The sequence below is a fragment of the Scyliorhinus canicula genome, chromosome 11 (genome assembly GCF_902713615.1).
Source record: "Scyliorhinus canicula chromosome 11, sScyCan1.1, whole genome shotgun sequence".
In the NCBI taxonomy this organism is placed as follows: Eukaryota; Metazoa; Chordata; class Chondrichthyes; order Carcharhiniformes; family Scyliorhinidae; genus Scyliorhinus; species Scyliorhinus canicula.
In genome coordinates this window covers 30,233,583-30,258,013 of record NC_052156.1, presented here as the reverse complement: position 1 = coordinate 30,258,013, position 24,431 = coordinate 30,233,583, and the positions used below count along the sequence as shown (strand labels likewise).

At 45.2% G+C, this 24,431-nt stretch overlaps 1 protein-coding gene across 4 annotated transcripts in view; it reads left to right on the top strand.

The window, feature by feature from the left end:
* Window positions 1-24,431, top strand: part of raf1b (Raf-1 proto-oncogene, serine/threonine kinase b) — a 170,304-nt gene that overhangs the window by 127,766 nt on the left and 18,107 nt on the right. For all 4 annotated transcript variants that reach the window (XM_038812686.1, XM_038812684.1, XM_038812683.1 and 1 more), the window contains 3 exons: window positions 7,350-7,434; window positions 13,471-13,647; window positions 20,298-20,344. In XM_038812686.1, coding sequence (XP_038668614.1) covers window positions 7,350-7,434; window positions 13,471-13,647; window positions 20,298-20,344 — 309 coding nt within the window. The remainder of the gene's footprint in view (window positions 1-7,349; window positions 7,435-13,470; window positions 13,648-20,297; window positions 20,345-24,431) is intronic.

Here is a 24,431-nt window from a genome sequence, read left to right as displayed (position 1 = left end):
GACGTTTCAGTGGGGGAACATTTTGGTGACCGTGACGGTGCACGGTAGCATTGTAGGGCAGTACGGTAGCATTGTGGATAGCTCCAGGGTCCCAGGTTCGATTCCGGCTTGGGTCACTGTCTGTGCGGAGTCTGCACATCCTCCCCCTGTGTGCGTGGGTTTCCTCCGGGTGCTCCGGTTTCCTCCCACGGTCACAAAGATGTGCAGGTTAGGTGGATTGGCCATGATAAATTGCCCTTAGTGTCCAAAATTGCCCTTAGTGTTGGGTGGGGTTACTGGGTTATGGGGATAGGGTGGAGGTGTTGACCTTGGTAGGGTGCTCTTTCCAAGAGCCGGTGCAGACTCGATGGGCCGAATGGCCTCCTTCTGCACTGTAAATTCTATGATAACTCAGTAGGATTTAAGGTAGTTCTGGAAAGGGATAAAGATGGACCGCAGTAAAGGTTCTGAATTAGGGGAAGGTCAATTTTAATAGGATAAGCCAGAATTGGCCAAAGTCGACTGGGAACAGCTACTTGTGCGAAAATCTACATTAGAGGGGCGGGATTCTCCGCCTCCCCACCGGGTCAGAGAATCGCTGGTGGGGGGGGGGGGGGGCGTGAATCCTGTGTCCGCCGAATTCTCCAGCACAGGAGAACCCCCCCCCCCCCCCCCCGGGGCGATTCTCCGGCCCATGATGGGCCGAAGTCCCGCTGGCATACATTAGACTAGATCCCTTACCGGCGGGACCTGGCGGCATGGGCGAGCTCCAGGGTCCTGGGGGGGGGGGGGGGGGGGGGGGGGCAGGGCGATCTGGCCCCAGGGGGGTACCCCCACGGTGGCCTGGCCCGTGATTGGGGCCCACCGATCCGCGGGCGGGCCTGTGCCATGGGAGCACTCTTTTCCTACGCGTCGGCCGTGTCAGCCTCCGTGATGGTAGATGCATAGGTGAACTCCCCCTGCGCATGCACGGGATGACGTCAGCAGCGCTAACGCTCCTGCGCATGCAAGGACTCTCGCCAGCCGGTGGTGTGGAGGATTCAGCACTTTTGGGGTGGGCCGACGCCGGAGTGGTTCATTCCACTCCGTCCCGCCGGGACCCACCGCCCCGCCAGGCACGGGAGAATCCCGCCCGAGCAGTGAGACACATTCAAAAATGAAATGGAGCGAGTACAGGGCCAACATATTCCCGTGAAAGTGAAGGGTTGGACCAACAAGTCCAGGGAACCCTGGATGATGTCAAGGGAATAAACGGAGGCTTATGGCAGATACCGAGGGATCAAAACAGCAGAACCCCTCGAGCAGTATAAAATGTACAAGGGGTTACTGAAAAAAAGAAAAGAGCGAAGATGCACAGGAGTAGCGGGTAATCGGGACGGCAAATGCAAAATTGGCCCTTATTTCAAGGGGGTTGGAGAATAAGATTTGGGAAGTCTCGCTGCAACTGTACAAGGTACTGGTGACACCATATCTGGAGTGCTGTGAGCAGTTTTCTTCTCCTTAATTAAGGAAATAAATTATTTCATGGTGGCGGTTCAGAGAAGGTTCACTAGGCTGATCCCCAGCTTGGAGGGATTGTCTTCTCAGCAAAGGTTAAACAGGTTGAGACTCATTGGAATTCAGAAGAATGAGAGGTGGTCTCATTGAAACATCTGGGAGTCTTAAGGGGCTTGACAGGGTGAATGCTGAGGGGATGTTTCTTCTCATGGGAGAGTCTAGGACCAGAGGGCATAGTCTCAGAATAAAGGGGTGCCAATTTAAGACTGAGATGAGAAGGAATTTCTTCTCTCAGGGTTGAGAGTCTTTGGAATTCCTTGCCACAGAGAGCTGTGGGTCAAAATCCTTGTGTATTTTTTAAGGCTGAGATAGATAGTTTCTTGCTCAGTAAGGGAATCAAAAATTGCGGTAAAAGGGCAGGAAAGTAAGGAACGATGGGAGGAATGTCGGATCAGCCATGATCCCATTGAATGGCACAGCTGGCTTGAGGGGTCAATCGGCCTACTCCTGTTCCTATTTCTTATGGTCTGATAGGACAGGTAGATACGTTCGTTAAGAAGGCATATGGTATACTTGCTTTTATTAGCCGAGGCATAGAATATAAGAGCAGGGAAGTTATGAGAGAGCTGTGACAATTGTTGGTTAGGCCACGGCTGGAGTGTGTGTGCAGTTCTAGTCGCCACATCACAGGAAGAAAGTAATTGCACTAGAAAGGGTGCAGAGGAAATTCACCAGGATGTTGCCTGTGCTCGAGTATTTCAGCTGTCAAGAGAGACTGGATAGGCAAATTTGAGGGGCATGGATAGGAAGGAACTTTTCCTCTTAGCGGATGGACCAATAACCAGGGGCCAAAGATTTAAGGTAAGGGGCAGGATGTTTAGATGGGATGTGAGGAAAAATATTTCACCCGGAGGGTGGTTGGAATCTAGAACTCACTGCCTTAAAGGCTGGTAGAGAGGAAACCCTCAACATTTAAGAAGTAGTTAGGTGAGCATTTTAAATGCCATGGCATACAAGGCTACGGGACAAGTGCTGGAAAATGGGATTAGAGTAAATAGGTGCTTGATAGCCGGTAAGATCACATTGGACAAAGGGCCTCTTCCATGCTGTAAAAACTCTGGGCGGGATTCTCCGCCAGTGGGATGCTCCATTTTGCCGGCAGCCCAGGGGTTTTCCAACGGCGTGGGGCTGCCCGACAATGGAAAACCCCATTGACCAACCGGCGAACGGAGCATCCCGCCGGCGTGCTGAACCAGAAATCTGGTGCAACGGGATGGAGAATCCAGTCCTCTGATTGGTAATGGTAGAATAGGGGATATGCTGGGCCATGTAGTTATAGATTGGGATTAAATACATTTTTTATGCTGCTGGTGGCCTATACTGCCTCATGGATGCCTAGCTTTGAGTTGCTGGACCCGTTCAAAATCTATCCTCTTTAGCACTGTGAGTGCTACACAAGATGGAGGATGCCCTCAATGTGAAGTGCAGCGGTCACCGCTACCAGTACTGTCATGGATAGCTGCATCTGTGCAGATTAGTGCGGACAAAGTCAAATAGGTTTATCTCTCTTGTTGATTCCCTTACCATCTGCTGTAGATCCAGTCTCACAGTTATGTCCATCGGGACTTTGCCAGCTCAATCAGTAGTGGTGCTACCAAACTACTCTAGGTGACGGACATTGAAGTTTCCCATCCAGTGCTCTGATTCAGCAGCTGACCAGAGTGGGGTGTGCTTGTTGACATGAGCTTACATCACTGCCTCCCTGTAGGCAAAGCTGTTATCCCTTCCTGGTCAGGCCTACACGTGACTCCAGACCCACAGCAGTGCGGTTGTCCTCTGAAACGGCCTAGCAAGTCATTCAGTTCAAGGGCAATTAGGGATAGGCATTGAATACTGGCCTTGCTAGCAACGCCCTCATCCCATAAAAGGAATAATAAAATAAACTGGATGGCTTCAGTTGGGTTACAGTTGCTCACATGTACTGTGTGAGATGTTAACTCGTGCACTTTAATCTCCACTTTGCCCTTTATCGTTTTCTGCTAATTCCTAGATTAACTGAAAAACGTAATTAAATTAACTGTTTTGTGCAGATGTTTATCTAGGTGTTATAAAGCCGGTATTTAGAGTTGGACTCAATTGCCCTCTTTTTAAAAAAAAAAGTTTTAATAAATAAACAAGCCTCCAAATTGACTGTTCATACAGTGACTTGCTTGTGGTTTAATGGAGAGAATATGATCTGTAATTGCAGTACAGTACTGACCACAGTGGGTGGGTGTTGAAGATTGTGGGTGAATTGGCCTGATTCCTCGCTGGTTATTTATACTGTTGGTAATAATGAATGGTTTGTTTAGTCTGATTAGCTGAGGAAGTTTGCAGAAGTGTCGTAATGGAAATGTAGCAAGTTTGGGTTGCACGCTTCTTTACTTCGATGTGAAAATGAAATGTTGGGAGCTGGGCACTAAACTGGACTGAAAAATTAACTGGATTGCAGCTTTCCAGTTTCATTTGTGGTTTTGAACTGGAACTGCTCATAAACTTCCACAGAGGTTTCCACTAAAGGAAACCACTGGCCCATTTTGTTTGCACTACTTCTTTGCTGAAGGGACCCAAACGTAATTGTAGCTCACCCTCTGTAGCTTTACATTCTCCTTTACTTTAAATATTGATTCTCTTCGAGATGTATTGATTTCCGTTTCAGCTACTCCCTGTAGCATGATGCAATAACTCTTTTGTTTGTTTGTTTTAAATTTAGAGTGCCTAATTAGTTTTTTCTAATTAAGGGGGAGTTTAGCGTGGCCAATCCACCTACCCTGTATATCTTTGGGTTGTGGGGGCGAAACCCACGCAGACACGGGGAGAATGTGCAAACTCCACACGGACAGTGACCCGGGGCCGGGATCGAACCCGGGTCCTCTGTGCCGTGAGGCAGCAGTGCGAACCACTGCGCCATCGTGCCGCCCTATGATGCAATAACTCAGTTAAAGAAATTCCTCTATAACCTTTCCCTTAGCAACTAATTGTAATTGATGAGCCATCCTCACTTCTGACCCCACAAGTGGGGGAAATTACCTTTTCTATTCATTATATCATAAGTTAACATCTCCTCTTGGCATTCTCATGGTATCACAAATCTTCTTTGTTACTAGAATTTCACATCCCTGGAGTCCACCCTGTGCATCCTCTATGGTTTCAATGTATTTTATTTGGAGTGGGGAATCCAAACTGTCACACAGTATCCTGTGGCTTTGCCATTACTGTGTGTGTGACCCTGCTATTTAAACCTCTTTGCTCTGGTTTTGCACGCCTCTAATTTCAAAACACAGAATGCTATATTCATGGCTTTATCTACCAAAATCCAGTTTCAGGAAATTATGCATTTGAACAGTCCAATCTTGTTAGGCCAAACTCTTCAGCATTTTTCAATGAAGTGTATACTCCTATTTCTTGTTTTATTAGCACACACTGTCCACAATGAATTGTATCTGGATAAAAGCAAATTACTGCGGACCCTGGAATCTGAAACGAAAGAGAAAATGCTGGAAAATCTCAGCAGGTCTGGCAGCATCTGGAGGGAGAGAAAAGAGCTAACGTTTCGAGTTCGATGACTCTTTGTCAAAGTTGAATTGTACCTGCCTGTCCATTCCATTAACCCTGTTTATTGTGTACAATTGGGGGTCGGTTAGCTCAGCTGGCTGGATGGCTGGTTTGTGATCCGGAGCGTTTCCCAACAGTGCAGGTTCAATTCCCACACCGACTGAAGTTATTCATGAGGGTCCTGCCATCTCAACCTTACCCCTCACCTGGTGTGTGGTGACCACCACCCGGCGCTCTCTCTCTCTCTCTCTCTCTCTCCCAAAAGGGATGAGCAGCTGATGGTCCTCTGGCACTGTGGCAACATTTTACATTACTTTGTACAATGCAGGAGAGGTATAACATAGGCATATATCAGGACAGAATGTATTTTCTTCCTCATTTCACTGTCAAGCCCTCTTGCTGTCATTAGTAAATGTTGCTGTTATACTCCTGATGCTTGCCTTCCTATTTCTTCAGTATCGCTGAGATTTTCTGGCTATTTACCCGTACAAACTGCATCTGAGGAAAATTTGGTTTCTGGCAAACCCTTTTCTCGAAAGTGAGAACAAATCAAAGAGTAGCCGAGACTGTTCCGAGCAAATTCTGAAGAAGATGAGCAGTTCTACTCTCGGAAATTGTTATTTTGGATCTGGCACAGAATGTATCCCACAAAGGTTTTAAAAGCCTGAGGCAGAGTCTCACTTTGATGATTTGCTCACATCACTGGGAGAGCCAAAGTATGGGGCAGCATCTGGAAGACAGAAAAATAAGAGAAAGATCCCATTTTACAAATTCATAGTTGAAATAAAATGGTTGCAGATTTTATATCACGTTCTTTCTTTATTTTACACGATGCTTAACGCACCCTTGGATAACTGAATTTACCCATACCTCCGCATAATAATATTTTTCTGGTTCCTTGCTGGCCTTACTTTGGATGTGGGGAATAAATGTTAAGTCTTAATTAAATTTAATCAATCAGTTCTCCAATACCATCCAGGACAAAGCAGGCCTTTTGATTGGCACCTCTTCCTCAAACATTCACTCCCTTCACCACTGACGCACAGTAGCAGCAGTGTGTACCTTCCACAAGATGCACTGCAGGAACTTACCAGGGCTCCTTAGGGAGATCCTTGCAAACCCTCGACCGCTACCAACTAGAAGGACAAGGGCAGCAGGTACGTGGGAACACCTGGAAGTTCCCCTCCAAGTCACTCACCATCCTGACTTGGAAATATATCATCGTTCCTTCACTGTCACTGGGTTAAAATTCCGAAGCTCCCTCTCTAATAGCACTGTGTGTGTACCAACACCATAGGGACTGCAAGCGGTTCAAGAAGGCAGCTCACCACCAACTTCTTCAGAGCAAATAGGGATTTGGGCAATAAACGTCCGCTTAGCCAGCAACACCCACATCCCATAAAAATGAATTTTAAAAGTTGTTACTTTTTTTTATAATTTAGAGTGCCCAATTCATTTTTTCCAATTAAGGGATAATTTAGCGTGGCCAATCCACCTTAAGGGGTAATTTAGCGTGGCCAATCCAATTTAAGGGGTAATTTAGTGCGGCCAATCCACCTTAAGGGGCAATTTAGCGTGGCCAATCCACCTACCCTGCACATCTTTGGGTTGTGGGGGCAACACCCACGCAAACACGGAGAGAATGTGCAAGCTCCACATGCACAGTGACCCAGGGCCGGGATCGAACCTGGGACCTCAGTGCCGTGAGGCAGCAGTGCTAACCACTGCGCCACCGTGCTGCCCCTAAGTTTTTTTTAATTCACTTTATTTTTCATCAAGGAAGCCAAAAGGGATTTGATGAACAAAATGTTAATGTGTTGAAGTGCAATGAGGTGAGATTGTCACAGATATTGTAATATTACTTCCATTTGTGAGACCAGTCATTTAAAGCAATTTTTATATTCTCATGGCATGATGACAGTGTAGCTGAAGACTCCGTTTTAGCATCATAACCTGAGATAAAATAATTTGTTTGTTTAAAATGCACATTGCTTGGTCTCACAAAGTAATCATTTAGTATCAGCAGGCGAGCCTTATTTGAGGGGGGGGGGGGGGGGGGGTCATGTTGGCCCTGCCAGTGTATATTGAGTTGAAGCATTTGGAGAAAGTTGTGAAGCTGGGATGTCAATAGAGAAGTGAGATTTCTCGTGGTGTGATACACACTCCAGCTCTGGTATCACAATAACACACAATGGAAGTCTCAAATCACAGAACAAGACTAGATGACTGACTGCTCTCTTGTGTAACTGATGGACATTGTTGTGAACTTGGTATTTCAGGTGATGTAGCTGTAAAGATTCTAAAGGTGACAGATCCAACACCAGAACAACTGCAGGCTTTTCGGAATGAGGTTCAGGTACTAAGGTAAGAAAAGTAGAGTGTTTCTTGCAGTATCTTATCCAATATTCTTCACTTGACTACTAGCATCAGAAAATGTAGATTGATTGGTCATTTCTATCAATATTGATTATGGGATGTTGCCAGCACAGAGTGTTTCTATTTTGATTACATAAAAAATTCACTGAGCTCCACAACTAATTCATTGTGCAAAGCATTGATGACATTATAAGTCACATGCAAGTGCAAATATTTATTTTTTAATCAAGATTGCAACAGAAACACTTGGTTCACAACTTTTGATAAGATGTCCAGAGAGCTGTTTAGAGCTTTGCCAATGGGCGATGAGAAAGCAGAAGAATTGATTTGGTTTTATTTATTATTATTATCACATGTATTAGTGAAAATTATTGTTTCTTGCATGCTGTACAAACAATGCATACCGTACATAGGGAAGGAAGGAGAGACTGCAGAAAATAATGTTACAGTTATACCAAGGTGTAGAGAAAAGATCAACTTAATACGTAAGTAATTGAATTAGAACATTGTTAGAGAGTTTAAAAGAGTTAGAATGAAGTTTTCGAAGCATAGAATGAGAGCAAAAGATAGAATTAGATGGCATGCTGGGCACAGCTTGCAAGAAGTTTCCTCACTCCGGCACCACCTTAAGGCTTAAGGAAAGGCAGATTGCAAGAAAAAAAGCGAGGAGATAACTACATTATGATATTCCACTTCATACATTTATATAGCAGCTTTAAAATAGTAAAACATCCCAAGGTACTTCACAGCAGAGATTAAATTTAAAACCAAGTCACAAATGGAGACATTAGAGTTAACCAAAAGCTTGGTCAAAGGTTAGGTTTTAAGGTGCATACTGAAGTAGGAGAAAGTAGAAGAGGTGTTTAGCATGGGATTTCCAGAGTTTAACACAATCAGCTGAAGGTAGAGCTGCCAGTGGTGGATTGAAGAAGGTTGGTAATTCACAACTCATTGGGATTGTAGGAGCATTGAAGGGATAGAGGAGGCTACAGAGTTAAAGGAACAAGCAAGCCTCCCATTTTACATGCTTTGCAAACTTCAGCCAATCTGTTATGTTGAGTGTCCTTGCTGATCTACATCAATTCCCGGGCTCCCATTACCTCCAATTTAAAATTCTCATTCATATCATAGATTATCATAGAATTTACAGTGCAGAAGGAGGCCATTCGGCCCATCGAGTCTGCACTGGCTCTTGGAAAGAGCACCCTACCCAAGGTCAACACCTCCACCCTATCCCCATAACCCAGTAACCCCACCCAACACTAAGGGCAATTTTGGACACTAATTTATCATGGCCAATCCACCTAACCTACACATCTTTGTGACTGTGGGAGGAAACCGGAGCACCCGGAGGAAACCCATGCGCACACAGGGAGGATGTGCAGACTCCGCACAGACAGTGACCCAAGCCGGAATCTAACCTGGGACCCTGGAGCTGTGAAGCGATTGTGCTATCCACAACGCTACCGTGCTGCCCATGTTGAACTCCTTTCATTGGATTGGACTTTTTTATTGTCACGTGTAACGAGGTACAGTGAAAAGTATTGTTCTGCGTGCAGCTCAGACTGATCATTTGTACATGAAAAGAAAATACATAGGGCTAACATAAAATACACAATGTAAATACACAGACATCAGGTAAAACATACAGCGGTGCAATATTACTCGGTAGAGAAGATGTGTGAAGAGATCAGATTAATCTATAAGAGGGTCGTTTAGGAGTCTGGTAACAGTGGGGATTAAGCTGTTTTTGAATCTGTTAATGTGTGTTCTCAGACTTTTATATCTCCTGCCCAATGGGAGAATTGGAAGAGTGAGTAAGCTGGGTGGGAGGGGTCTTTGATTCTGCTGCCCGCTTTCTCCAGGCAGCGGGAGGTGTAGACAGAGTTACTGGATGGGAGACGGGTATATGCGATGGACTGGGCGATGTTCACGACTCTCTAAAAGTTTTTTCCGGTCTTGGGCCGAGCAGTTGCCATACCAGGCTGCCAGTTAGGATGCTTTCTATAGTGCATCTGTAAAAGTTGGTAAGGGTCAGGGTCAATGTGGACATGTCAAATTTCCTTAGTTTCCTGAGAACGTTTAGGCACTGTTGCGTGTTCTTGGTCGTAGCGTCGATGTGGGTGGACCAGGACAGGTTGTTGGTAATGTGCACACCTAGGAATTTGAAGGCATTGACCATCTCCACCTTGGCACCATTGATTCAGACATGGGTGTGTACGATACTTTGCTTCCTGAAGTGAATGACCGGCTCTTTAGTTTTGCTGATATTGAGGGAGAGATTGTTGTCGTTAAACTACTCAGCTAGGTTCTCTAGCTCCCTCCTGTACTCTGACTCATCGTTGTTCGAGATCGAAACGATTCGGCTGGTTTAGCACAGTGGGCTAAACAGCTAGCTTGCAATGCAGAACAATGCCAGCAGCGCGGGTTCATTTCCCGTACCGGACTCCCCGAACAGGCGCCAGAATATGGCATCTAGGGGTTTATCACAGTAACTTCATTGAAGCCTACTTGTGACGATAAGCAATTAGGGCAGCACGGTAGCAAAAGTGAATAGCACTGTGGCTTCACAGCGCCAGGGTTCCAGGTTCGATTCCCCGCTGGATCACTGTCTGTGCGGAGTCTGCACGTTCTTGCCGTGTCTGCGTGGGTTTCCTCCGGGTGCTCAGGTTTCCTCCCACAGTCCAAAGACGTGCAGGTTAGGTGGGTTGGCCATGTTAAATTGCCCTTAGCAAAAAGGTTAGGAGGGGTTATTGGGTTACGGGGATGGGGGAAGTGAGGGCTTAAGTGGGTCGGTGCAGACTCTATGGGCCGAATGGCCTCCTTCTGCATTGTATGTTCTATGAAATAACTACGGTCGTGTCATCAGCAATATTGTAGATGGAGTTGGAGCCCAAATTTGCCACGCAGTCATGGTGTATAGGGAGTATAGTAGGGGCTAAGTACGCAGCCTTGCGGGGCCCCGGTATTGAGGAATATCGTGGAGGTGTGGCCACCCTATTGCATCCAATCCTTACTGATTCAAGCCATCCCATTGCACCTTGTTTCCAATTCTCCATTCCACTTACTTTGTCCTTTTATGCATGCACCCCTTCCCTTGCTTCACTGTTGATGTCCATTTCCTCAGCTGTCCAGTCCCCAGCCTGATCAATTCCCTTCCTAAACCTTCTGTTTATCCATCTCCCTCTCCTTCTTTAGGGGCCACCTTAGAATTCACCACTTTGATTAAGCTTTTGGACATCCTTCCTGATATCTTTTTCTTTGGATCCGTGCCGACCTTTGTTTGATTACATCTCTGAAACACCCTGTGATGCTTTTCTATGTTAAATGGCTCTATATAAATTCATGCAGTTGACCCATTTAAAAAAATATATATTTTTCTTCTTTTTCACATTTTCTCCCAAATTTACACCCTCACAACAATAAATGAAAAAAATGAAATGAAAATCGCTTATTGTCACGAGTAGGCTTCAATGAAGTTACTGTGAAAAGCCCCTAGTCGCCACATTCCAGCGCCTGTTCAGGAAGGCTGGTACGGGAATTGAACCGTGCTGCTGGCCTGCCCTGGTCTGCTTTAAAAGCCAGCGATTTAGCCCAGTGTGCTAAACCAGCCCCTTGTAAGCAGTAACAAATACAATGTCAATCCCCATATCAACAACAACAATCCCATCCTCCCACCAAACCCCCAAACAGCAGCCCACATGTTGACATAAACAAATAACAAAAGAGAATAAGGAATCACCCATAGTCACCATTAACACATACCTGCCCTGCACTCCCCCACCCATCAAACCCATCCTCCACCCTCATTTCATGGGAATTGGCCCCCCACGCCCCCAGACCCTTGACAGTGCCACCTTAGTGCTTGCATTGACACATTGGCACCCAGGCAGTGCTCCTGCCAGCTTGGCAGCCTGGCTGCAGCCTCCCTGGAGAGGCCGGAGAATCGACGGAGGCCAATGGATCCCTTGCAGGTAGGTCGTAAGTAGGTTTATAACCTACTTCCAGGAGCGCTGTTTAGTCCCGCCCCTTTTGGGCAGAGTTCCGACTCCGACATTTTGCGGGACTTGGTGAATCCTGTGAGGGGCGGAGGCTGTCAGGAGGTCTGCTGGAGACCTCTGGGATGCTCCAGGGGAAAGGCCTTCAGCGCAATGTGGCAACAGAATCACAAGAGAATGACCGATAGGGGTAATGACTCCTGGTCCATTAAGTCTGTCCCACACAATTACAATACCTTGTGTATCACAGTATATACCTTCTGCGCCCCACTGAAGCCACATGATAAGAAACCACATAATAAGACTAAGACGTAGGAGAAAGAAGGCCATTTGGCCCAACTGGTCTGCTCTGCCATTCAGTGAGATCATGACTGATCTGATCATAGAACATAGCCCACACAGTGCAGAAGGAGGCTATTCGGCCCATCGAGTTAGCACCGACCCACTTAAGCCCTCACATCCACCCTATCCCCATAACCCAATACCTCTCCTAACCTTTTTTTTTGGTCATTAAGGGCAATTTATTATGGCCAATCAACCTAACCTGCACGTCTTTGGACGTCGGAGGAAACCGAAGTACCCGCAGGAAACCCACGCAGACACGGGGAGAACGTGCAGACTCCGCACAGTGACCCAGCGGGAAATCGAACCTGGGACCCTGGCGCTGTGAAGCCATAGTGCCAGCCACTTGTGCTACCGTGCTGCCCAAAGTGGATACAGTGATGCACTTTGCTGCCATATCCCCGTAACCTTTGCTTCCCATTCAAATTAAAAATCCATGAGCTTTGAACACACTTAACGACCCAGCCTCTGCAGTAAGGAATTCCAGACATTCACTACCCTTTGATTTCGTGGGAAAAGTGAAAAATCGTATAAAAACCTAAACCAATTTGGGGAATGATATCTGGACAATATCCTTCTGACCGAACTAGTGATCAAAACTAGCCCAGGACTGGCCCTGAGTTCTGAGTAAGAGGTGACATACATCCCAACCAGAAACAGGGCAGTTCTCCTGCTTTTGGAAATTAAGCAAGTCGACGTACACTCATGAGATGGCAACCTGTTCCAGATGTCCACTATCCTTTGGGAAGAGAACCATCTCCATACCTCTAACCTAGATTTGACCCTACACAACCTCCCCTGCCCCTCCTAACCTATTTATTTGGAACGAACAGTCAACTGGAACACAATCTAATCTCTTCATCATTTTATTTTCATCTATGCTTCCCTAAAGTATAGGGTTCTAACCTGCTAACCTATCTTGATAACTAAGATGCTTTATGTTGGGAATTCATTCTGTGACCCTCCCCTACAACGTTTCCAAAGGTTCAGTATCATCCCTCATTGGAGGAGACCAAAGCTGGACACATTCCAAGTAAGGCTCAATTGAGGTCTTTTTAAAAGGATAACATAAATAATGTGGGTGGAATTAAGTTCATTTGTGGTGAGTTTTTCAGGGAATCTGCCAGCGAATGCGCCACCGCTATCAAACGACACTTAGAGCACGATCCTCCGGCCACGTTGCGCCGGAAAAGCAGCTCGCCATTCCGCAGTGTGACCGGTGAAAGCCAGGAGACCCCGATGCCTGTGTCCTCTCCCGGGATGCAGTCTGTATTTACATTGTGTATTTTATGTTTGTCCTGTGTATTTTCTTTTCAGGTACGGGATGATCTGTCTGAACTGTATGCAGAACTTTTCACTCTACCTCGGTACACGTGACAATAAACAAATCCAATTTTGTTCATCCAATTTTGTCCAAATTAGCATTACTATACAGAACAAATGTATGAATGTGTAGATCCCTGAACCAAAATTTAATCGGATACTATCATGGTTCACACGTCAAATTTGTGGATGTCTATCACTGATTCAGCTTAGCAAGTGGTCAATACTTTTAGTATTTGAGAGAGGGGAGGAAATTGACAAAGAAAAAATATAAAATGTTTCCTGTTCTCTTTTCGTTCGTGTCATCATTTTTGTTTTACAGCCGGTACTTTTCTGATTGTAACTTTTTCTCTTGTCACAGAAAGACACGACACGTAAACATCTTATTATTTATGGGCTACATGACCAGGTTTAACCTGGCCATTGTCACTCAATGGTGTGAAGGGAACAGCCTGTACCAGCACTTGCATGTACAAGATATAAAGCTGGAGATGTTTCAGCTAATTGACATTGCTCGTCAGACAGCCCAAGGAATGGAGTGAGTACAATTGCATAAAACTGGCATTGTGGCCCATTGACATGACTTCTGACCCTGGTGTATACATTCAAGTAAAAACTTTGTTGTGGTGTAGTTTAGTTTCACATTAACTCCTTTTCAGTATTCTACTCTGATAACTACACTTACTTTTTGACGTTCTGGTATTTTCACTCTGCTGAACACATATTAAGCCATGATAAATAGACGAGAAGCGATAAAGGAGTCCAAGGTAATAGCTTTAAGCTGTGGCGTAGTGTTGGAATCACTACACTTTTTTATACATCAGTCATTCTAGCGTTGAATCAAGTCTGTTGGAATCTTTGCTGCCATATAGTGCTAGCCATGGCTCAGATGTAGCACTCTGACTTCCGAATCAGAAAGTTATGGGGTCCAAGTTCCACCGATGAGACTTGATGCTGATATTCTAGTGTAATAGTGAGGAAGTGCAGCAGTATTGCTGAAAAATAGGACCTGCCCTCTCTCGGGTGGATGTTAAAGATCCCATAAGATTATTTCAAACAACAGCAGGGGAGTTCTTTCTGCTGTTCTAGTCAATGTTTATTCCCCACTTATCATCAGTAAAACAGACTATCTGACCATTATTACATTGCTGTTTATGCATATTGGTTCCCACGTTTCCTACATCATGACATTTTAATAAATGTTCCATTGGCTATAAAACAAACTGGGATGTCCGGAGGTTGAAAAAGCCACCGATATAAGTGAAATTATAGCACCTGAAATATAAGTTTCACAGGAACTCGTATCTCTGATTTGTGCCAGTTATACTACATGGGTGGGTCAACTAGTGTTGCAAGGTCTAAGGTACTACCAAGATGGCAAGACCCATCCGAAGTGGAGATGCAGTGTTATATGGCGAGGAGTCAGTGCTCCAGGGAGATCCCTACACTAGCTCTGGATCCCTTGAAGGCTCATGGCACCAGTACAGACATGGACAATGAAACCATGGCTAACCAGTCAGTGTTCCTCCACTTTGAACATAACTTGGCAGAACCACTGAGAGCAGTGAGGGTTCAGAACATAATCTGGATGGGGTTTGCATGTCTGTCACCCCAAGAATGACTCCGTAGCATCATTATTGACCAAGATCGCTGGGTTCTAAAGGACTGAGCTTGCAGATGGTGGTGTCAGTGATGGTATTGATGGCAGTGATCCTAGTCGTGGCTTTGTGAAGACTGAGTCCTATCTTTACACTGAGGACATGGTGTATCATGGTGTGCATCATTATTACCATGCTAAATGGGATACATTCAGAAGGGATCTAATAGCTTATAACTGGGCATCCATAGGCACTTTGGGCCATTAAAGGAGAAGAATCAAATTCCACCACCACCATGATCTGGCATATTCCTCATTCTACCATTATCATCAAGCCAGGAGGTCAACTCTGCTTCAATGAAAAGTGCAGAAGCGCAAGCCAGGAACAGCATTTGCCTTACCTGAAAAATGAGGTGCCAGCCTGTTGGAAGCTGTAACACTGGACCACGTGGATGCTATACTCAGAGAGTTAGAAGTACCCAGAGCCAAGTGATCAGATCAAAGCTCTGTGGTGCAGTCAGGAATGGTGGTGAACAATTAAATAAGACGGAAGGCAGAGATTTCATAATTATCCCTGTCCTCAATGTAGACGGAGCCCAGCAGATGAGTGCAAAAGACAAGGTGAAAGTGTTCATCACCACCTTCAGCCGGATGTAGATGATCTTTCTCAGCCCCTTCCATTACAGATGCCAGCCCTAAGTCAGTTTGATTTACTCCATGTAATTTCAAGAAAAGGCTGTGCACAAAAGATGTGGGCCTTGACAAAATACTGGCAATGGCACTGAAGACCTATGCTCAATAATTGCCATGGCACAAAGCAGATACATCTAATCTGTTCAATTACTGCTCCATCGGGCTACCCACAATCATCAGTACGGTGAAGTTAAGTGCCAAAGACAGTGCCATCAACCAGCATTTACTCAGCACTAACCTGTTTTCCAGTGCTCAGTTTGGGTTCCACCGGAACCACTTGGCTCAAGTTCTCATTACGGCCTTAATCCAATCATGGTCAAAGGACCTGAATTCCTGAGGTGAAGTGAGGGACTCAGTGACTGAATGAGGCATCAAGGAGCCCCAGTAAATCTGAAGTCTGTGGTAATCGGGAGGAAAGCAGTCATTTGGCTGGAGTCAGATCTAGTACAAGGGAGAATGGTTGCAGGCCAATAATTTCAGCTCCAGGACACTAGTCTAGGAGCTCCTTGGGGCAATTGTGGCCGAGCTATCTTTGCCTGTTTTAATAAGCCAATGTCAGAAATGGTGATCAAGAAGCTATCATCAATTGTTATAAAAATCCACCTGGTTCACTAATATGCTTTAGGGAAGGAAATCTGCAGTCCTTATCCAGTCCAGCCTTATATGACTTCAGATCTGCAGCAATGCAGTTGCTCTTAACTGTCCTTTGAAATGATGCAGCAAGCCATTGACATCTAATGGCAACTAGGGAAGGGCAACAAATGTTGGGCTAACCAGTGACACCAAAATCCCATGTTAGAATAAAGAAATAACCTTCGCTTGCTAATAATTACCCAGTGTTCAGTTCCAATTGCAGTTGCTCAAATGGTGAAGCAGTCTGTTCCCACAGGCAACCAGACCTGGTTAACATCCAAGCTTGGGCTGCTATGTGACAAGTAACATTCACACCACAAAAGTGCCAGCTAATGCCCATTTCTAACATGAGGCAGTACCTTCCCTTGGCATTCAGCGCACCATTAACATTCTGGGGGTCACCATTGACCAGAAACCTAATTTGGCTAGCCATATAACTATTGTGGCTACAAGAGTAGGTCAGAAGCAGGGAAGCAAGCATATGGGAACATCACCCCTCGCAAATGCCCCTCCAATTCACACACTACCCCAACTTTGAAATATATCGGGCAAAATTCTCCATTTGGGGACTATTGCAACTGATTTACATTCTCCCTGGGAGCACAAATCGGGAATCCTGTATCCCTTGCCATGCAAATTTATGCATGACGAGGAATACGAGGGATTCCCACTATCCGGCCGCCGTTTTGAGCGGGCTGCCTGATAATGACGTTGGCGGCTGGCCACACCAGGCCACACCACAAAGAATCCCCCCCGCCACACCGCGTAGCAGCCCCCCACACCACAAGGCACCCCCCCCATACTGCACCTCAAAGCAGCACACCGCAAACGAGTCCCCCTGCTGCACCGCAAAGCAGCTCCTAATCCTGCATTGCCTGGGTTAAACCCCCCCCCCCCCCCCCCCAGGGATCCCTGGATATGGGGTGTCCCTATTAAGTGGGTCTCGGGGGGGGGGGGGGGGGGGGGTATTATCTTGGGGGGGTTTTCCCATTTTGGGGTTCTGGGGAGGGGGCTACATGGGGGAGAGAGGTTCTGGTTGAGGAGGGGTGGGCAAGTAGTGCATTGTGGGGAGAGGGTGGCCCTCTGATGGATTTTGGAGGCAACTCCGCCTTGGCCCACAGTGAGGTCCACCATCAGGGCCACGGTGGTAAATACCAGAAGGACCGGAGAATAATGGAGGGCCGGAGAACAGGGTGCCGGGCCCGCTAAATGGATGCAGATGGGTTATTCACAGAATCACAGAATAATACAATCTAGAAGAGGCCCTTCGGCCCGTCAAGCCTGTACCGACACATGAAAGACACCTGACCTTCCTCCCTAATCCCCATTTGCCAGCACTTGGCCCATAGCCTTAAATGTTATAGCATTAATACCCATTTTCACTCATTTACATCCTCCTGCTGACACACAGTCGTAATCCTTGATACTAGCGCCAGCGGGGGAATTGGAGCATGAGGCGCCAATCCTGATTTTCCCATGATGCCTGATTCTCTATCACATCGGGAAATGTGCTTCAGGCGTCCTGGGACATAGAATCCAGCTTTCCTTCTTCGATAGTGGGTCAAAATCTTACAACGCCCAACTGGCAGAACCATGGGAACGCTCTCACCTTACAGACAACAGCGGTTGAAGAAGGCGGCTCATCACCACCTTCTCAGGACAATTGGGGATGGAAAATAAATGCTGGCCTTGACAGCGACACCTACAACCTGTGAATAAATACATTTTGAAACGAGGAAACAGCAGAACCAGTATTTCAAATGCAGAGGATTTATCTTTCCATCTGTGTCAGCAACTAGTTGGATGATGGAACTTGGGTCCTTTTCTATATGACTCATCAGATAAACTTGCTGAGCCTTCTGGAAAGCTCATGTGAGGCTTTTGAAAGAGTAGGATTCTTGGAATTAAATGCAAATGAGTTCCCTGATTGAAAAATGGCATAACAACAGAAAGCTTCTCTGTTCTTTCTGAATTCATTTTTTATCTTGTATACCGGTAGTGTAGGTCGAGGGAGAAATGAGAATGATTTAAGAAAACCGAACTCGAGTCCAAATCTGATTGATATTGGCAGAGCACTCTCCGTGTGAACATTAGTCTGCATTCTGCAATTGCTGCAGCTGCTTATTTTGTTTTAATAACCTCACTTGTGTTCCCCACAGCTTGTGAGCCATAGGTCTAAATGTCAGTTTCTAATGTTGAAGATTCTATCCCCCACAGATAAATTAGCTACTTTGCACATCATTCATAGCAATCTCTATCTGTCACTGTTTAAGAAACAGAACAGGGTACACAGGCCCTGTTGTTCAATTTTATTTTCATTGAATAAATAAACGTTGCTGATCTAGTACAATGGTTAATTGTAATTGACGATGAGGAAATTGTGCCTGTGAAAAAATCCAACGGTGACTGTTAAGGCATTTGTAAATTGGATGAGTTCTGTCAATGATACTCTTCCCTTTGATGGCTGCTCTCTAATATTAGGCAGGCCCCTCTACAGACCCGACTGTGCTGGAGACGCACATTCTCACGAGTTGCTGTTAAATTTCAAATTTGATCTGATTCTTCTTATTTTCTACTCGTTAGTTACAAGCTCCAATGAACCAAAGTTTGGAATAGCTGAAAAAGAATTGTTAAAAATGGGTGAGCAGTGTACAATGTTGTGGCTCACTCTCCTGGGAGCCCCCAACTCGAAAGTAAAACTACCATGATTAGATAATGGTACCTGGGGCCGTTTTAGCTTAGTTGGCTGGACAGCTGGTTTGTGACGCAGAGCAAGGCCAACAGCGTGGGTTCAATTCCCGTGTCGGCTGAGGTGATTCGTGAAGGCCCCACTTTCTCTTTTTTTTTTTAAATAATTTTTATTGAAATTTTTCGATACAAACATTTACCCCTACTACATTTTAAATTATAACACAACAAATCCCCCCTGGAAAATCCTCCCCACGCCCTCCCCCGCGCGCACCCCCCCACCCTCCCCCCCCCCCCCCCCCCCCCGCGCTACCAGTCTAGCAACCAAACCGTTTTTCCCTTTCTGCCGATGGCCTCGGGCAGTCATTGCCCGCGACCCCCTGCTGACGTGCTTAAGGCCCCACTTTCTCAACCTTGCCCCTCGCCTGAGATGTGGTGATCCTCAGGTTAAATCACCAAAAGTAAGCTCTCCCCCTCAAAGGAGAAAGTAACCTATGGCCATCTGGAACTATGGCGACTTTACATTACATAGATAAGACCATTTGAATATTCAAATATTAATATTTGAATGGACTTAAAAGTTTAGGGAAAAAGCCTTGGTCTAACAAATCCCGTACCAGCCTCCCCGGACAGGCGCCGGAATGTGGCGACTAGGGGCTTTTCACAGTAACTTCATTGAAGCCTACTCGTGACAATAAGCAATTTTCATTTCATTTCATTTTCAAATCCCTTGAAAATGTCGTAGTTTTTAACATTTTATCCGAAATTGCTTGTGACAGTTTCATTAATACTAAAGATAGCCTAGAAATTCCATGTCGTGAAATACACAACTTTAATGCCAGTGGAAACTGGAATGTGCCCATGAAAAGACTGGGTTAGCTTATTCTCATAACTTTAGGAGTCAAACATGCATAAAATAGAAGCAATCTTTTGGGATGCATGGAAATTACAGTGTAACTCTTTTACATATTAATTTTAAAAAATCTGACGTTTCCAGGCTGGAGGAGCAAAAGCTAAGTAAGGTACAAGTCTGTTAGCTAACTTGGTTCTGTGGGCCCATTTTTAACTCTGAGAAAGTGAATGGGTTTTGAGTGAGCTAAAATCTTGCCACATGTCACATAATTATTTTTGTGGAAATTTACAAGAATGTCTAATAGAGGAGTTGTTTGAAACAGCCAAAGTAGTGACAAGGGCCAGGTGAACAAAGAGGATGCCACATTTTCAGAGTCTGCTCTATTTTATAGAGATGGGTTTGCAGGCAAAAGGGCAAACAAGAGTATTGGGTTCTGTGGCAGTGAACCTATGAGTAAGGCCACTTACGCCATGTAGAACGAGGTGACCGTTGGACTACAGACCTCAAAAACCTCAATGACCTGGCCAGGGCATGCAAGGTATCACTTCGTTTTCTTTCAGGGACACTTTCAGTGCTGACGCACACAGTATTGACAAGAAAGGCAAAACCGGTGTCGATTTTCAATTTAAAATATTTACATGGAAAGAGAGAAAATTTGCATTATGGCCAGAAACACCAGTGAGCTGGAACATAATAGCCTGACTGTGGTTTGCTTCTTTTATAGTTATTTACATGCAAAGAATATTATCCACAGAGACATGAAGTCAAACAGTATCCTTTTCAATTTGAACTTTGATCCTTTCAGGAGGATGATGCGCAGCAGAAATAAATGCCAAATTTTGATGAGTGCCAAGCATGAGATTTTCCATCATGCCATTACCAAAAGCAATGGAATTCACATCTCCAACCATGCAAATCAATTTATTTTATTTGCAGCTCAGGTTTGACTCTTGCATTGTGTACTGTGCTGCTTCCTCGCCTAACTCACTGGTATGTGTTCTTCTCGATTCATAATTGACAACTAAGCCCATCAATAGAAAGATGCATATTCCAAGAGCCATATCAATTGGATATGGGTTTATGAGTGCTAACTAGGTTGCCTGCTGAGCCCTTATGTTGATGCCCAGGAGTCTGGTGCAATTACCATTTTTCTCACTGCTGGCAGGTTAATAAACAGGCAGGTTCATGGCGATTAATTAAAAAAAAAATCTTTATTGTCACAAGTAGGCTTGCATTAACATTGCAAAGAAGTTACTGTGAAAAGCCCCTAATCGCCACACTCCGGCGCCTGTTCGGGTACACTGGGGGAGAATTCAGAATGTCCAAATTACCTAATAGCACGTCTTTTGGGATTTGTGGGAGGAAACCAGAGCACTCGGAGGAAACCCACGCAGACTCGGGGAGAATGTGCAGACTCCGCACAGCCAGTGACCCAAGCCGGGAATCGAACCTGGGACCCTGGCGCTGTGAAACAATTGTGCTAACCACTGTGCTACCGTGCTGCCCGATTAGCCTCTTTAGGATGCAATTAGCAAACCTTGGCCCTGCCCTTTGTGCGTTGCAAGGCAGTAAGTGAAACAATGGCCATTCCATTGAAGAAAGGCTGTGTTGTGCAGGCATTTATATGATTGTATAAAATTTTGAGAGACTACACAGCACCTATAGAATCACAGAATTTACAGTGAAGAAGGAGGCCATTCAGCCTATCAAGTCTGCACCGGCCCAGGGAAAGGGCACCCTACTTAAGCCCAAGCCTCCACCCTATCACCGTAACCCAATAACCCCACCTAACCTTTTGGATGCTAAGGGCAATTTATCTGTCCAATCCATCTAACCTGCACATCTTTGGACTGTGGGAGGAAACCCAAGCAGACAAAGTGTAAACTCCACACAGTCACCCCAGGCCGGAAATGAACCTGGGACCTTGGAGCTGTGACTACATGTCTGAAGGTCTCATGGTAGACTGCGTGGTTATCATATTTATTTATTCCAAAGATTGCTTTGAATCTGTAATAAAATACGATATCCAGAGTATGACAGATGCAGGCGAGATATTTTTGCTATATTATCTATTTATTCATCTATATCTTTTATATTGAAAATGATTCCATATTTCATGGTTCCTGTCAGTCAAACTTGCTTCCACATTCTCTGGTGTCAGTTAGAGCAATCTTGGTTCACTTAGCACTATGCTGAGCCAAAAATGTTTATGAAACTAGAAATTCAGCCAATCAGATCCCCAAATATTTTATGAAATATTTTTTCACCCACCACTTCTGTCCCCTCCCACCCCCTCACCTTGCTGACAAGTTAAAAATCAGACTTTTTATTTTCAGTGTATCCATTAACAACGGAGACGTCCACATGTTTAGAATTGCCAACAGATGAGAAGGCTGGTTACAATTTGAGGCTGTCTGCTCTTTTGCAGCTTCCTTCACTGATGAGCAGAGGAAATCATGGCGATAATACATTTACGCTTTATGTCTGGGATTCTGTGGTGCGATGGAGAGAAGCATGGAATAGTATACAGTAGTACACAAGGCAGCTATTTGTCCCATTGAATCTGTTCCATGTTTTTCAAAATTCCTGCTCTTTTCTGATATCTCTGCAATTTATTTCTCCTTACTTACCAATTCCCCTTTGAAGGCTACTATTGAATTGGTATCCACCACTCTATTGGGCAGTGCATTCCAAATCTTACCCACTCTTTACTTTAAAAAGCTTTCCCTCTGATTCTTTTACTAAGCATGATAAATCTGAGCCTTCCGGTTATTGACCCCCTCAGCCACTGAAAAGTTTCTTTAGTCACTCCATCTCAATTTTTCATGACCTGAACAATTCTAACAAATCTGTTAGCCAGCACTGCTCTAAGGTGAACATGACCAGTGTCTCTCATCTATCCATGTGACTGTAATCCATAATCCTCTAACCAATTCACTATATCTCCTCCTTACCCTGTCCATGGCTTTAATGTCCATCCTAAATTGAGGTGAATAGAACTGTACACAATTCTTCCCTGGGGCTAAACTAGTGTTTTAGATAGAGCTTAAGTGAAAATCCACCTCATTGTATATTGTATGCAATAATGGGTGGGATCTTCTAAGTCGGCCTGACAGCAACAGGCCCCCCCCCCCCCCCCCCCCCCCTTCGCTGCAGGTTCCCCGGCAGCGGAGGGTGCGAATAACAGGAAACTCCATTGACACCGGCGGGACAGAAAGATCCCATCGCTGGCCAATGGCAGGCTGTCACCGCAAAACATGCCATGGTGGAGGGGGTGGAAATATCCGCCCAATGCTTCTCTTCATATAAAGTTGGGTATCCCCTAATTTATAGTGGACAATCAGGGGAAGTCCCCAGAAATTCATCCCCCATACGGTATAGGTGTATATCCATTTTCATTGAGTGGTTAGCATGCTGCCTCTGTGTCAGGGACCCAGGTTTGATTCCGACCGTGGGCGACTGTGTGGAGTTTGCACATTCTTCCTATGTCTGCGTGAGTTTCCTCTGGGTGCTCCGGTTTCCTCCCATAGTCCAAAGATATGCAGGTTAGGTGGATTGGGTATGCTAAATTGTCCCTAGGTGGGATTACAAGGATAAAGTGGGGGATTGGGCATAGGTTAGGGTGCCCATTCAGAGGGTTGGTGCAGACCCAATGGGCGGAATGGCCTCCTCCTGCACAGTAGGGATTCTATGTCATTCTCTGAATTTGTACGTCCACATTAAATAATGGAAACAACCTATGTAAACTTCTCACTATGTAACTCCAGCCAACAATGGGACTATAGTGCCTCCACTGAGGAGAAGAATCTCACCCACAGCTTCTCAACAGGCATTTTTCAATCCAGATGTGTACGTAGGAATGTATGATGAAAAGTTAACAAGTGTGTGCAGATGTGAACATTTTAATATATTGTACATATGCAGAGAGTAATTATTTATTTCAGGGGGGAAGGTGTTTACAAACTTTCTGTAATCTTATTAACTCAACAACTCTTATATTCCTTTGACTAATTTTGGGTCTCAAATTATTTTAAATCCATCCATGCCACAATTTGTGGCTTTAGAATTGCTATTGAAGAAATGCAACCACTGTACTCCAAAGCACAGAGTTGTTACTGTGCAGAACGAGGCCATTTGGCCCATTGTGCCTGCTCCGGCTCTCCAAACGAGCATCAAGGCTTTTTCCCCACTCCCCTGCACATTGTTTTTATTCAAATGATCATCTAGTACCCTCTTGAATGCCTTGATTGAACCTGCCTCCACCACACTTCCAGGCAGTGCATTCCAGACCCAAACCACATTCTTATCTGAAAATGTTTTTTTCTCGCATCACATCTTGTTCTTCTGCAAATCACTTTAAATCTGTGCCCTCTCGTTCTTAATCCTTCTATGAGCAGGAACAGTTTCTCCCTATCTAATTTGTCCAACCCCCTCAATGATTTTGATCAATAGTGTTGTTACACGGAGCATGTGAATCATTTCACACAACCAGCAGCAATATATATGGAAGATTCAGCTGCCACATTTTAAGTTGTTTGGCTGCTAACAATTCAATGTCTGAATGGACCATCGGTTTTTAAAAATAAATTTAGAGCATCCAATTGTTTTTTTCCAATTAAGGGGCAATTTAGCATGGCCAATTCACTTACCCTGCACATCCTTTTGGGTTGTGGGGGTGAGACCCACGCAGACACGAGGAGAATGTGCAAACTCAACATGGACAGTGACGAACCCGGGTCCTTGGCGCCATGAGGCAGCAGTGCTAACCACCGTGCCGCCCCAGAATGGACCATCAGTTAAGGTGGGGGACAAATGTTATGGGGGACAGGTGTTAATGGGCGACGACCTGAAAGTTAAA